The sequence below is a fragment of the Podarcis filfolensis genome (genome assembly GCF_964270895.1).
Source record: "Podarcis filfolensis genome assembly, chromosome: 8".
Classification (NCBI taxonomy): Eukaryota; Metazoa; Chordata; class Lepidosauria; order Squamata; family Lacertidae; genus Podarcis; species Podarcis filfolensis.
This window is the reverse complement of record NC_139611.1, coordinates 1,936,591-1,952,347: the sequence shown is the minus strand read 5'-3', so window position 1 is coordinate 1,952,347 and position 15,757 is coordinate 1,936,591. Positions and strand designations below refer to the sequence as shown.

At 48.9% G+C, this 15,757-nt stretch overlaps 1 protein-coding gene across 1 annotated transcript; it reads left to right on the top strand.

The window, feature by feature from the left end:
• Positions 1–8,662: 8,662 nt before the first annotated feature.
• On the top strand, positions 8,663–14,524 carry LOC310769808 (neuropeptide Y receptor type 1-like). Its single transcript, XM_083629596.1, has 2 exons — positions 8,663–8,995; positions 11,969–14,524. Exon 2 carries the CDS (start codon positions 12,092–12,094, stop codon positions 13,196–13,198), a length of 1,107 nt encoding a protein of 368 aa, XP_083485722.1. The 5' UTR covers positions 8,663–8,995; positions 11,969–12,091; the 3' UTR covers positions 13,199–14,524.
• The last annotated feature ends 1,233 nt before the right edge of the window (positions 14,525–15,757 follow it).

Here is a 15,757-nt window from a genome sequence, read left to right as displayed (position 1 = left end):
AAAAAAATGTTCCTGCAAGTCCAGGTTTCCATGTAAACTGTAACAGCAAACAGAAATGACTTGGCACTTGCTAGGTGTCTGATGGAGCACATTGAACAAAGCTTGGGGTACCAGACATGTAACGAATAGGAGCTTTGGAGGTGACTGAGCAGAGCCAGAGCAAGAGTTTTGGCCACCTGTGGGGAAAGACAAGATGGCGCTCCCACCATGGCAAGTACAAGAACTGACCAGACTAGCAGTGGTGCCTGCCCTGTGAACACCCCCCCCCCCCGCCCAACAAATGTCAAGGAGATACTGCACAACTTTTAAAAGACATCTGAAGGCAGTCCTACATAGGGATAGATTTTTTTAAATGTTTTATTATATTTTTATGTGTGTTGGAGCAACCCCGTCAGATGGGCCGGGTATAAATTTTAAAATGGTGGTGGTGGTGATGAGGATGGTGGTGACAGAGGAATAGGACATCCCTATTTTCATCGTAGAAATGTTGGAGGGTATGGTATATAACACATCTTCGTATGTTACTACATTAAGCCAGAGCCAAAACGGAGAAGGGGGCAAGGCTGTGGAGATCATCGATCCAATCTGGCTAGGGTGCCTTGAAAACTACATGAATAATTTTAATGAGACAAATAAAGTAATGAAGAGGAAATAAATCCAGAGTGACTCATTCCATCAAAGGGAGAAAACACACCAATTTCCCTCAATTAAGAGGATGAAAAACTCTTACATGCTAAATCAGCCAATTCATGACGTCTCCAGCTAATGAATCTGACTCGTATTTGGTTGTTTTGCTCATGGTTGGGGATGAAATTAAGTTATACTCTATTGTTTCATGTTGCAGATGCATTAACATTTTTTATTCCAGCACAGCAGCACTTTCCTCTCTGGCACACAACCCTGTTATATAGCCTGTATTTATCATAAATGAGCAACATGCCACCCAGCTCACAGGGCTACTGTGTGTGCTCTGAACATAGCTGTCAAGTGTCCCTTATTTGAAGGGACAGTCCCTTATTCCAGCACCATGTCCCGCTGCTGTCCCTTATTGATGGATGTCCCTTAAATGTCCCTTAAATGATGTCCCTTAAATTTCAAAGGAAGCAGCTCCTCTCCCTCCCTCCCTGCCGGCCAGGGAGGAGGGAGGCTCCAACTGTGTCGCTTGGCTGTGTTGCTCACCCAATAAGAAGTCTAAGAACGACTGGGGGGTGGAGCTTGCATGCCTTGTGTGTGGCTAGTTAATGCAAGCTGAGGGGGTTTTTGAATGCTGGACGCCATTTTGTTGCACGTGCTGCTGCAAACTTTGCAGTGCAAAGCCAGGCCGGGGAGCCATCTTAAGTTGAGGCTGCATAGGCCTTGTGGTGCATGTGATTCAGATTCTATTCAGTTGAACCTCTGGTTACAAAGTTGGTTGGACAGTGTTCTCGAAGCTACCAGCATGAGTTTGACCAGACTGCAGGAGGACAGGAAGACTGGAGTGCCTGGAGGTCCCTTATTTTGGCTGCTGGTCCCTTATTTTCAAGGCTGCTGGTCCCTTATTTTCAAATCTGTAAGTTGACAGCTATGGCTTTGAACATACAGGGATGTGCAGCAGCTCTTGGTCCCCTCACTGCAACATAGGACTTTCAGCCCTATTGTATTTGGTTTGGGGTTGGAAGGCATAGGCTGCTTTTAGTTTTAGATGAGGCTCTTCTGCACAGGAGGGTCAAAAGTTCAGAGGAAGGTAGAAAATACACAGGAGGGTAAAAGGTTCAGCCTAGGAATCCAGCAATAAAAGAGAAACATAAGCAGGGCTGAAACACTGGGAGGAAGAGTGAAAAGGCTGTATAAAAGTCAAGCTGGGCAATAGGGTAATTAGAGAAGTTGAAGAGCTACAAGGAAGAGAAAGGGCTGGAACACTTTAAGAGAGCTGGAACACGGGAAAGTGTTGAAGAGCACAGTTGGGAAACTGTGGCAGAAAGGAGTGAGGAGAAGGCTGCAGAGGGACCCAGAATAAGTTTAACTGAGAGGTGCAAAGTGTTTTAACTGTTAGCTTAGTTAGGGAAACAGTCTGGACTAGGTCTGGCTGAATAATTTCTCTACAAAAACTGGAGGTTGAAAGAGCAATGTGGGGCTGTTTGCAAAAGGGCTTTCAAACAGTCCCACACTGCACTTTGAAGCAGCACTCAGCAGGACTGAAGTCTCCACGCATCATTTGGTGAGTGGAAAGTTCACTCCTGCTCTCTGCAAGGGACTAAGCAGGATTTAAAACACACCTTGGCCACTCATCAAACGTGTGCTGCAAAATCCTTCTGCTTTGGCTGTGGGGAATTGGCATGCGCAGCCAGCAGAGATTCGAACCTCTCAACCTGGTCCATCACCTGATGTCACCCATGAGAGTGTGGTTTGGGAAAGAATGCCTAGTGGCCAAGACGACCACAAGCTGGAGATTCCCCTCTGCTCATGGAGACCCTTTCTCCTGTGACAAAGCCTTCTGTGAGCTCATTGGGCTCCAGTCACCTTCACTCCTTAGGCCCAGAGGGGGGAAGGGAGAGAATTTGGGATCAAGACAGGGCAAAGGCATTCCTGAGATGGGGCTCTCCTGGCTGTCTTGGCACCCATAGAGGTTCTTCCAGGTCTTCAGTTGCAGTGAAGTTCTCTGAAGCCTCTTGCTCCAAAGAGGTTTCTCCAAGGTCTGGGTTGGATCTCATCCTGATCGCACTGGACCTGTTGCCACCCACTGAGTGGCAGCTCACCCACTATATCTGGGATGGAGAACCTGGGTCCTGCCATGTCCTCTTGGACTCCTGCTCTCAGCAGCCCCAGCCAATACGGCCAGTGGTCAGGGCGGGTGGGCAGGGCCAGCCCAGGATGTTTTGCCGCTTGAGGCAAAACAGAAAAGCCACCTCCCTCCTCCTCCTCCTCTGCAGCCTCCCCTCCACTGCTGCCATTGCCTCCTGTATAACCCCCAGCCCCCACTGTGCCCAGGTTGGTGGGGGAGTAAAAGGAGGCTGGAGAGAAGCAGGCACCACGCCCCTCAGAGGCCTCTCTTGCCACTCTCAGTCCGGTTTATTAAAATTTGCCTTTCCTCAAAGTTAGTCACATTTCATTGATAAGCCAAAGCTTTATTTGCTGCATCTATTAATTAAGCCTAGCCGCCTTTATGCTATAGATGTTAATGAGGCATTTCTTAGAGTAGCATCAAATTCTCTGCTTTCCCTTCTCAAACTAGCAGAGGCCACTTCCTCCTTTTTTAACAAAATAAATAAATGAGAACTTCTTTTGGCTTCCTATCAACATTCTGCTTGCTCTTTCTCCCACATTCCAGGGGGTCCACCCCCCCCCCCCCCGGCCACTGCAGAAATCCCTCAGGTCTATAGCAGGGAAGGCATTTCCTGGACAAGCTGCATCCTTCACCTGCCAGGCTTCCCCTAGTTCACAGAATGGCAGGAAGTTCCATTGACATCACTGGCTCCATGCCAGCCAGGTGCCTGGAGCTTCCATCCCCATTTATCCCCCCCCCCCACACACACACTCCCTGGTCCCTGAGAGCTTCAGTGCTTAGGCAAAGCCAGTTTTCTCAGTCTGGGGCTCACATGACCTTCTTTCAACTGCACTGGCTGCCTGTCTGCTACTGGGCCACGTCCAGTGTTCTTGCACTTGCGTAAAGGTAAAGGTACCCCTGACCAACAGGTCCAGTCATGATCAACTCTGGGGTTGCGCGCTCATCTCGCTCCAGAGGCCGGGAGCCAGCGCTGTCCGAAGACACTTCCGGGTCACGTGGCCAGCGTGACTAAGCTGCATCTGGCGAGCCAGCACCAGCGCCGCACACAGAAACGCCGTTTACCTTCCCGCTATAAAGCGGTCCCTATTTATCTACTTGCACTTAGGGGTGCTTTCGAACTGCTAGGTAGGCAGGAGCTGGGACCGAACGACGGGAGCTCACCCCGCCGCGGGGATTCAAACCACGACCTTTCGATCAGCAAGTCCTAGGCTCTGTGGTTTAACCCACAGCGCCACCCGTGTCCCTTGCACTTGCGTACAAAGCCCTGAATAACTTAGGCCCAGAATACCTTATGGACTGCCCTACCCTCTAGACTCAAAGTCCATCACTGGAACCCTGGGCGTGGGGAGTGACGATTAGTGGTTCCCTGTGGATGGAGGCCATGCTTTCAGTGTGGTGAGCTCATCTCCATGGATGAGACCTGGACACGGTGGCCAGGGAAGAGCCTGGTTGACCAGGTGTCTCATGGTGAAGGATAAGGAATGGAGAAAATGGCAAAACCTCTTAAGCCAAGCAGAAAATAGCCTTCCGCCTCCAAGACGCAGGGTCCCTTCTCTTGAACTTTACTTCTCCTGGAAGCTAAAACCCTGGCATTCCAGGTCAAGCCCCAAGACCTGGCAACTCCTTTGCTTCCACTTTCTTGAGCAGAGATATCAACCTCATGCTTCTGGGGCTTTGACTTTCCAGCAAGCGGTTCCTGGAGTTTTCTGGCCATGCTGGCCTACACTGTCCAGAGCCCTGACTGGCTTCAGGTGGCTACGCAGTTTAGCACAGACACCAGCAGAACCCAAAGCCTGGCTGTGAATGGAAATTGGAAATTTCATTTATTACGGCCATAGGCCCATACAGGTAAAAACAACACATAAATAACAGCTTGTGCCGTAGGGGGAAAAAAAGCAATCACTAAAACACCACTATAACAATAAAATACTGTAAAATGGAAAGGCATACTACGCCTTAATTTGCTTGTAGTGCTCCTTGGCGTCGCTTTTGGGAAAGGACAGCAACTAGGAACCTAGCCACCTTCAGGGTCGTGTGGGTATCCTTGTCCTGCAGGATTTGGGCAAGGTGGAATTTTGGTGGGGTACCCTCTAGTTTCTGTATGATTGATCCCAACAAATTTGCCCGTAGCACATTAAACAAGGGGCAAGTGAACATAATGTGCTGGAGCGACTCCGGCGTCACCTTATCACATTCGCACATGGCGGAGGCTTGGCCCTTTGAGAACCTATGTTCTCAAATGTTGAATGTTGGAAAGAGCCTTTCCCATCCTAGTGTCTTTCTGATGTTTGGGCTACAACTCCCATCAGCCTCAGCCAGCATGGGAGATGTAATTCAAAACAATTACAGGGCACCAGGGATAGGAAAACTGGTTTTTTTAAACAACAACAAACAAACAAACAAACAACAACAAACCATAACAAAGAGGGACCAATTGTCCAATGTGCCATGAATTCCCAATCCTCTACCTGAACCAAAACCCCTGCCCCTCATGCCAGATGGCTAGGGACAAGAACTTTGCACAGTCCCAGATGCATCTGCCTCTTTATCATTATGCTCTGAGTTTCAGGGCTAAGGTACGTTGGAGTTCCAGAGGATAATGTGGGTCCCTTGCAACGGAGGATCCTGTATCTGTGAGGGTGGACTCTATAGCAGGAGACCTGTCTGATCAGTTTCTCTGTCAAGTTCATGACCTTAGCCACTCAACTAGGTACCCACCACCTGCATCTTGTTGCCACAGAGGCAAATAAGTGGCCTTTTCCTACATTACCTGGCTGGAGGCCACATCATCCTGGGATGGAGAACATGAGGCCAAGGCCAGCTGCAGATGCGTAAGTTATGTGCAAACAGTGTCAGTGTTTGGCTGACACTGGAGCAAGAGCCAGTGTGGTATAGTGGTTAAGAGCGGTAGACTCCTAATCTGGTGGACCAGGTTCGCGTCTCCGCTCCTCCACATGCAGCTGCTGCGTGACCTTGGGCCAGTCACACTTTTCTGAAGTCTCTCAGCCCCACTCACCTCACAGAGTGTTTGTTGTGGGGGAGGAAGGGAAAGGAGAATGTTAGCCGCTTTGAGACTCCTTCGGGTAGTGATAAAGCAGGATATCAAATCCCCCCCAAAAAAGACATGCTGCTGTGCCTCCAGCTTCCAGGCTGGAGGCCACATCATCCTAGGAACCCAGGCTGTGGCCACTGAGGCCTTCCCTGGAACCCTAATGGGAAGCTCAGGTTGTAGACCTGCAGAAAGAAAACCATAGATCTGAAAGACACCATAGTGCCCACTAACCTTTATTCCATGAAAACTAAATCCTGAGAAAGTACAGGCACCCCTGGAAGTCTCATAGATTGGTGTTCAAAACTATGATGAGTGTTGATTTAAATTAATTTTGCAAGTTTGCAAGGTGTAAATTGTTCCTAACTCAACTTTGCTGATTCATACATGCACTCAACTGGCCACTGCAAGCAGGCAGGCAGGAAGATGGGTTGGTGCATGGATAAGAGCAGTGGTGTAGCGTGGGTTGTCAGCACCCGGGGCAAGGCAAGTAATTTGCGCCCCCTAACCCGTGGATTTGCGCCCCCTAACCCTAACCCCCAGATGTTGCGCCCGGTGCGGCCGGCCCCCCTGCACCCCCCACGCTACGCCACTGGATAAGAGGAGAAAGCCCTGAAAAACGTGCTCCTGGAACACAAGGCTGCTTTTCTCTCTCCTAGCAAAAGCACTTACTGCTTCAGAAAATTAAATCAACACCAGGCCCTGTCTTTTACTGAGGTGAATATCAATATAGATTGACCCTCCAGATAAGCAGGAGCATTTGTGCTGATGAATCCCAGCGGCAACATTGGCATCACTGGCGCCAAAGTATCTCATTAGCTTCCCAGGAAACTGGCTGTTGTTGTGCCATCAGGAAGTGAAGGTGGAAGGTGGGGCCGCCCAGAGGCCTCCTGTGGAACTGCAGCTACACACACCATGGTTTTACATATTCAACTACTGTACATTCTTCTGAAATGTGCAGTAGAAGTGTGAACACAACAAACAGGTGCTTGGAAACGCAATCGTCATCCAAGCATACCCATCAAAGAGATTGGAACAGTCATAGTGCCATAGCAATGGGCAAGCTAACAGTTTTTTGCATTGTGATGTCTGAAGCTGCACTAAGAGCAATCTTAATGGTGATGAATCAGAAAGTTCTTGGTTTCTGCCACAAAGTGTCTTTAGACAAAAAGGAGAAAGCAGCTCCTAAGAAAGAGGAAGGGGCTGGAGAGCCTGTGCAGATGTGCTTCTATTGCTGCCGTTTGGTACAAGAGGTTCTGCAGGTTTTTGAAACCGTTCAACCCACCCCTGCAAAACCTGTTTACCAGAGGCAGTAGTGGGATGGAACGCAGGCATCATAGTTTCACTCCCTCTTTCAAAGCTCTCCGAAGCAAATTCTTGTCTGTCTCAGCCTCCCCCATTCTAGTGTCCTCTAGATATTTTGGGCTACAACTTGCAGTCCAACACATGTACAGCATTCAGGGATTGGGAAGGTTCTCCTAGGAAGTCAAGCCTCTTTCAAACTCCCTTTCAATTCTTTTACAGCATTTAGAACTCTTCAGTTTAGAGAATAGGCGAGTAAGAGGGAACATACCAGAGGTTTATGCATGGCATAGAAGGAGTGGATAGAAAAAAGTTTTTCTCCCTCTCTCATAACACTACAACTTGCAGACATTTAATGAAGCTGAATGCTTCAGGACAGTGAAAGAAAGGACTTCCTCATGCACTTGCTCCCACAGGAGGCAGCAATGCCCATCAGCTTGGATGGCTTTAAGATTGGACAGATTCATGGAGGACACAGGGCTGCCAGTGGCTCTGCTCTGCCTCCACAGTGATGCTTCTGAATCCCAGTTGCTGGAAGCCACAGGAGGCAAGTGCTCTTGTGCTCAGATCCTGCTTGCAAGGCTTCCTAGAGGCATCTGGTTGGCCGTTGTGAGAGAAGGAAACTGGGCCACTGGCTCTTCTCATGTTCTTGTGCTGTGTCTCCATCTTGAGATGAGCCACATCAGGATTTGAACTCAGGTCCCTACTACCTGTTCCGCTATTCTGTGCAGTGCTGGGATAAAAGAACAGGGAGGGTCTTTTACCTTCATGCCTTCTTTGTGGCCATGTGAGTTATTATTTAATAGATTTCAATCCCAAGTCCCTTGAGCCAGTATGATCAGCCCTGGAATCCTGCAGCCCTTCTGGCTGGGGTTGAGGGGAGTTGTAGCCAAACATCTGGAGGGCACCAGGTTGGAGAAGACTGTCCTTCACCATAGACAGTGCAGGTGCCTGCTAGTTTGCCTTGCCCAGCCATCCCTTGATGGGTGATTTAAAGCCAAGCCCCTTCCTTCCTCCTAACCAGTTGGCATGGCTGTCCACTACCTGGCTGTCAGGAGAGGGAAGACCTCTGGCTTGCAGGATCGACTCGCTGCCTTCCTACTAGAAACCACCCACCGAAACCTGGCGCAGAAGGGGTTTGTTTGGAATCCCAGAGATGAGCAGAGCTCGCAGTCTTTCTGCACAAAAATCCACTCTTGCTCACCCCACCTTAGCTTTCTTTATTTTAGCGGTGGTGTCGCCAGTTGCAAAACCGTTTTGGGAGCCAGGAATCCTCGCCCATCTACTTCCCAGCGCCCAGAGATCTCCCAGGAGCGCCTGACCTCCCTACCTTCCGCCCATCAATGCTCGCCTGAGTAAAACCCCCGCTCGCTCGCCTGCCTGCCAGCCTGCCAGCCTGCCAGGGAGCTGGACCTTTGCCAGAGCTGGATCTGGGGCACCTCCGCCCCCGCATGCAGCAGCAACAGCAGCCTCCCCCCCCCTTCACGTGCTCTCACACTGAGAGACTGGAGCGCGCGGCTGGGCGGGGGAGAGGAGTGGTACCCACGTGGAAGAAGCATCCCCTCTCCGCCTGGAAGCCAGAGTCCCGGGTGGGGCTAAGCCACGCTCCTCCCAGGGGTGGAGTTTTTTATATGGGTCGGGGGGGCAGGGGGGCTTCCCTAGTTCTTCTTAAGGCAGCCTTTTCTCTGGGTGTCTCCTTGCTTCCCCCTCCCAAAAAACCCTGGAGCCCATCATTTGGGGGAGGGAAAAGAAGAAGAGGAGGACCCCTGAGCTGGGAGACGCATTCACGTGTACCGGGAGGGTGTTGCAGCATATTTCAGAGCAGATCTGCCCGGGTTTAAGAAGAGGCTGAGCTGACACGAGAACTAGTTCAGCATCAGGTAAGTGAGGGGCGGGTGTGTGTGTGTGTGTGTGTGTGTGTGTGTGTACGCGCGCTTGCTTGTGTATTCTTCATAGACCTGGGGGCTGCACTTTGGGCTGGGTGCCCAGGAGTACCGTCCTCACTCCCCTGACCCTGTAGCAGCAACAGCACTAGAACTTGTGTAATAGTCCCAAGCTGCATTTTCTGCTGGGCTTGCCAGCCTCTACCAGCCTCAGAGCTAATTCTCCAAAGCTGGGGCAGAGTGGAGGGATGACAACCACAGCGTCTCCCGTCAAAAGCTGCAGCAATCTACCGCTCGGCCGCGTGCGCATCTGTCTGGGCAGTGGTCGACGGCTGGCCTGCTGGGCTGGGGGCGGGTGGGAGGCATGGGGGGGCACCTGCTCCCCAGCTAGCGCTGGCATTCCAAGGCTAGCCTGCAGACCAAGTTCCAAGAGGGGAAGGGTACTTTGCCTTCATTCCACTATCCCTTCCTACCATTAAATGCTGGTCTTGGAATCGAAAGGAAAGGATGAGGGGGGCTGGGGGGGCAGCCCTGTGCAGCTTTTTCTGAAAGAGGGCAGGTTGTGCATTGCAGCGCTGAAGGGGAGGACCTAAGGACACAAGCTCCAATTGACAAACATTTTACAAATAAAGCAAAGTGTCCATGAAATGGGGTGTTGATGTGGACACCAGCGGAAGCAGACTTGCTTGCATTTCCTCCCATTTTACCGTTTAAGAGACTACCTGGGTGTCCTGCATTGGAAACAGTATTGTAGGCAAGATCTCTACATTGAAAGAAGTAGGAAATAATATATTTTTTTAACATTTCAGAGGATGTTGCAGATATAAATGGTGGAAGTTGCCTTCCTGCTCTGACACTGGCCAACAGGTGCTTGTGATAGTTGCCTGGCCATATCCTACTCAGCAGTTACTCCTCACCTGTTTTAAGTCTTATGTGCTCAGTTTATCCATATGTTTTATCTTATGCTGGTCTGTGACTGAAATAAACTTTGATACCGATACTGATACTCAGCAGTTACTATGTAGGCTTGAAAATAGCTGCTTGCCTGGGGCAAGTAAAAATTGCCTCTGGCAAGAATGCTTTTCTAGGTTGGAAGAGTCTGTCTTCTCCCTCTCAATTTCATTTTCCTTTTTGCAGGCCTTAGACACACTAAAAATAACTATCACTAGACAGGGACTTGTGAACAATTTTTTTGCAGGCTTGTAACTTCTGTGGACTTCATTCGCAAGGCTGCATTATCATAGCTGATGGGCTAGATGGGAACAGAGGGCAGGAAAAGACAATAAGTGATGGCCATGACTTTGCTGAACAACAGGGCGGGGATTGTCTGGAAAAATGTAGAGAGTACCAGGCCATGCAGAGAAAGGGCGGAGGGGGGTGTTCTCATTTCCTCTGCCTCCATTGCAATGAATAGGAACTCTGCTTTACAGCAGGTGGATAACTCACTCTTAAGATCTCATGTCTGTCTTCACAGTAAATGGCAACCACAGGAGAGGGCTGTCTCAAGACAAATAACACATTTTTAATACTTTCAGTGAGCGTGTTCTTACCCAATAGAAGCTTCTAGGATAAGGTGGGGTCACTGCGGAGTGTGGCCCATCCATACCTCAGCTTAGTGTGTCTTGTTATCCCCCCCATGCTTCCTGTGGCTCCTTAGCCCACTTGATGTTCTCCTCCATCTACTGCAGCCTCACATTTTCTTCTCCCTAGATGTGGAGATTCCTTAAAGGTAAAGGTAAAGGGACCCCTGACCATTAGGTCCAGTTGTGACCAACTCTCATCTCACTTTATTGGCCGAGGGAGCCGGCATACAACTTCCGGGTCATGTGGCCAGCATGACTAAGCCACTTCTGGAGAACCAGAGCAGTGCACGGAAATGCTGTTTACCTCCCCCCCCGCCCCGGAGTGGTACCTATTTATCTACTGGCACTTTGACGTGCTTTTGAACTGCTAGATTGGCAGGAGCAGGGACCGAGCAACAGGAGCTCACCCTGTCGCGGGGATTCGAATTGCCAACCTTCTGATCAGCAAGTCCTAGGCTCTGTGGTTTAACCCACAGCAACATCCATTGCATAGGGAATATCTGATTTAGGGAGGAGAAAATTTGGGGTGGTAGTTGGAGGAGAATGTCACCAGGATGAGGGGGAATTAAAGGGGGCACAAGGGGTTCCCAATGGGCATTAAGCCAAGGTATGGATGGGCCGTAAGACTAAACTATGTGGGGCAGAAGATGAGTAGTCCTTGGGCAGCTGATCCAGACTAGCACCCTCCAGATGTTTTGGACTACAACTCCCATCAGTTGGCTGGGATTAATGGGAACATATGGAAGGTGCCAGATTGGGGAAGGCTGCAGTAGGGCATGCTCTGAAGACTCCTGATACAGCCAACCACTTGGTGAAGCTAACAAGACTTGGGTCTGGGAGTGACTGCCCAGACCATATACTGAAAAACTGGTCCTAAAGGATCTTCTGGCTCCCAGTATGTTTCCAAGTACAATTCAAAGTGTTGGTGCTGATCTTTAAAGCCCTAAACAGCCTCGGCCCTGTATACCTGAAGGAGCTTCTCCACTCCCATCACTCAGCCCGGACAGTCGGACACTTAGGTCCTCCTCCAAGGGTCTTCTGCTGGTTTCCTCACTGCGAGAAGTGAAGCTACAGGGAACCAGGCAGAGGGCCTTCTCAGTAGTGGCGCCCACCCTCCCTTCAGATGTCAAGGAAATAAACAACTATCTGACTTTTAGAAGACATCTGAAGGCAGTTCTGTTTAGGGAAGTTTTTAAGGATGTTTTTAGATATGTTGTAAGCCACCCAGAGTGGCTGGGGAAAGCAGCAGAGAAGGCCTGAAGCAATCCTAGGAGCCCCCTGGGCACTTCTATATGCCACCTTGAGCTCCATGGAAGAAATGCAATATATAAATGTAGTCAATAAGTAAGTGCCTCCTAATGACTGGATGTCTTCTTCCTTGGCACAGGGCAAGTGAGCGCAGCATCTCATGAGGAGGGACAGCTGCTGCTGCCGCTGCCGCAGCCTTTTTTGCCACCTGCACTAGAGAGCTCTCCATCCTTCCATCTCTAAGGTAGAGTTGGGACGTGCCATGGACCAGCTGATGAATCTCCTCTACCTCAACTTCTCAGAGCAGCTGAGCCTGCTAGAGGAAAACGACATGTCCTGCAGCGACTCTGTGGGGAATGGCACTTTCCTGATCGTAGCTTACAGCGCAGTCATTGCAGTGGGGTTGATTGGCAACCTCTGCTTGGTGTGTGTCATCATCCAGCAGAAGGAGATGAGAAACGTCACCAACATCTTCATCGCCAACCTCTCCTGCTCTGACATCCTCATGTCACTTGTTTGCATGCCTGTCACGGTCATTTACACCTTGATGGACCGCTGGATCTTAGGAGAAGTGCTCTGCAAGGCCAGCCCCTTTGTCCAGTGCATCTCCGTCACTGTCTCCATTCTCTCCCTCGTATGGATTGCCCTGGAAAGGCATCAGCTCATCATCAATCCGACTGGGCGGAAGCCAGGAGCTAACCATGCGTACCTGGCTGTGGCCATTACCTGGGTGGTGGCCTGCTTCATTTCCCTGCCCTTCCTCTCCTTCACCATCCTGACCAATGAGCCCTTTCAAAACTTAAGCCTTCCCTTTGACCCGTTTGCCAACCACGTGGCCTGCATTGAGCACTGGCCATCGGATCAGCATCGCCTAGCTTACACCACCTTCCTCTTGCTTTTCCAGTACTGCCTGCCCCTGCTCCTCATCATGGCCTGCTATTTCCGCATCTTCCTGCGCCTTCAGCGTCGCAAGGACATGGTGGAGCGCTCCAAGGATGGCTCCCGGGCCACTAGCCACAGGAAGGTCAACATTATGTTGGCTTGCATCGTCGTTGCTTTTGCTGCCTGTTGGTTTCCACTCACTGTCTTCAATGCCCTCTATGACTGGGACCATGAGAAGATCTCCGTGTGCTACCACAACTTCATCTTCTCCCTCTGCCACCTTATGGCCATGGCTTCCACTTGCATCAACCCCATCATGTATGGTTTCCTCAACAGCAATTTCCAAAAGGAAGTCAAGGCATTGCTGTATCGCTGCAGCTGCAGCAGTGAGAAGGACAAGTATGAAAGCTTCCCCCTTTCCACAGTCAGCACGGAGATCTCCAAGGCCTCGCTCCATAGCGGGGCCGGCACCAGTACCCATGCGTGACTGCCAAGATCCCATGCAGTGCCTTCCAACAGCAACCAGTCCCTTTCTCAGCTGAGCCAAGCTGGAAGTATCTCCGCTGTCTGCATATTTCCAATTCTCTGGTTACCCCACCCCCCAACCCATCTCATACCAAACTTGTATCAGGGATCATCTGCAATTATCTGGGGTACAAAGAATATGTACTGAGGTGGGGAGGGAATGACCCGGAGGATTGGGGAACAGTGTGTCTTGAGTTCAAATCCAAGCTTGCCCATCAGTTATTCTCTTTGATCCTTAACCCATCTTAACATTTGGAGCTTTGAAAACTTCCTTGAGAATATGGTTGTACTCCACTAAAACGGATGGAAACTGTGAGTCCTGGGACAATAACTAAGCAACTTACTGTCTGCTTAGCCTCTCAAGAAGATCCAAGGGCCCCTAAATAAATCATCCAACTCTGTTAAGAGTTGCATTCATCAGCATTGGGCAACTTAGAAGCAGATCTTCACAAATGGTCCTTCAAAGAGAAGATTGATCATGGCAAAGAAACATTTCCCGAAAGAAAGCTTCCCCAGCACCCTAGCATTTTTTTGTGCTAGACTGAACTTCAGGAGAACATTGGGTGTGTCCTAGGTTGTATTCTCCATTCAGATGGACCAACTTGGGCTTGACAGGCCTGGTCATTGTCCTCCATGAACTAAATGTGTTCCCTGGTACAAGGACCGAAGCTCGGTGGTAGAGCATCTGCTTTGCATGCAGAAGGTCCCAGGTTCAATTTCCAGGCTGGACTGGAAGGAGACTCCTGTCTCACATCATGGAGACCCACCACTGCCAGTCAATATAGGCAGCACAGAGCTGGATGAACCAATGGGCTGATGTCCTGTGTTCCAGAAACGTATGCAGTGCTCTGGGAATCCACGGTAGATGTGTCCCTTGGAAAGCATTTTTTGAAGGTAGGAACCTGGAAAAACGATGCCCTAAGTGAGTCTCCATCTCCATGCAAATGGAATTATCCTGGTTGAAGAAGAGCTTTAAAAAATAGAACTGGTAAGATCCAAACTGGTTCAGCTGAAATCCTTAGTATGAAATGTCTGAGTAATACATCAAGATTTTGAGAGAGCCTCCCAGTCATCCCAACGGCCAAGGCAGAAAACTTTAAAGGCCTTCCTCTACCCCACCCTGGATGGTTTAGTCTGCATTTCCCCACCTGAAGAAATGTTTTGCCCCACTCAAAAACTTGCTATCATGTCCTGTCAATATAATTGCATCAATTGAAACATTGTTTGATCTTCTCTCTTTCTTTTGAATAATAATAAAGCAAGCGTTTCCATAATAGAAACTGAGAAAGATGATATATTGTTCTGATTGGTTCTGCCCTTTTATTTCCATGAAAGTTAGTCCATTTAATATAAAGGACTTATGAGTTTGGAATGTGTATTAAGACTTGGAGCTTGAAGGGTTTTGGCTTTGAGAGCTCTGCCTTCATTTGCCTATTGGAACTACCGTATATGATCAGCAATTCTCATTTATTGCACATTTACTGGGGAGAAGGGGGTGAGAAATACTTCATTCCTAAAACTCTCTGGATACAAAATGCACTGCGTTAAAAGGATGAGTCAATGAGTGCTGGCACTGCATAATCCAGCTGAGGACAGCAATGTGTAGCTTAGTGCCCCTTTTTTTCTAACACAGGGAGACTCTTCAGAACGGTATTATCATTTTAGCCTTAATATTTAAATCAGGAATGGACAGGAGCTGGCCTTCAGAGGGCACCTTTTCATCAGATGGCCTGAGCAAATGTCAGTCACATGAGGATGTAATCAGTTTCCCTCATCAGGATAAAGAAAAAGTTTCCATCTTGTAAGAAACAGAGAGTCCCATAATAGTCAGGACAGTGGCAGTCTCAGCCCCAAACATTTGGAGGCACAAGGCTTTTGGCAAGCAGGTCTAAAGCTTTAACTCATTCATCACCTGGGCCAAAACCAAATGGCACAAGTGTGTATGTGTGTTTAAAAATGCCATTAGGTTTGAGTGCATGATTGTAACAATGAATTAAAAAGAAAATAGTAAAGATGGCATTTCCTTGTATTAGTGTGAGGAGTCACTTTTTAATCATCTTCTACATTGGCTCACATTTCTTTCAAAATCACCCAGAATTCCTGACCAGTGTGAGTGCTCTTATGAGTTGTTCTGTTTCATAAATTAGTTGTAATTGATCTTTCTGCCATGCTTTCCTTAACATGTTTTCAATCAGTAAAAACCGTGAAGTGTCTTGTGGCACCTCAAAAGCTAAAAAATATTATTATTATGGCATAAAGTTTCATGGACTGCAGTCTAGAACATTTTTCCATTTTGGTTTGTGGCTTTAACGAAGACTGATTTGACGTGGGACATTTCTGGGTTTTCACTCTGAACAGAAAATCCATAATGCAAAAGAAAGTGTTATTGCTAGCAAATATGTTACTGTTGTAAAAATAAAAATAAAAATCTGGACCTCAGACTAAACCTTCAGAAGGTGACTAAGACATTTCACAAACTTTTTCACAGGTAAAATTCCACTAGACTTCCTGGGGCTAACTT

What these genes read in the sequence shown, in the direction of transcription:
- LOC310769808 (XM_083629596.1), top strand. Translation starts at nt 12,092, where the DNA reads ATGGACCAGCTGATGAATCTCCTCTACCTCAACTTCTCAGAGCAGCTG.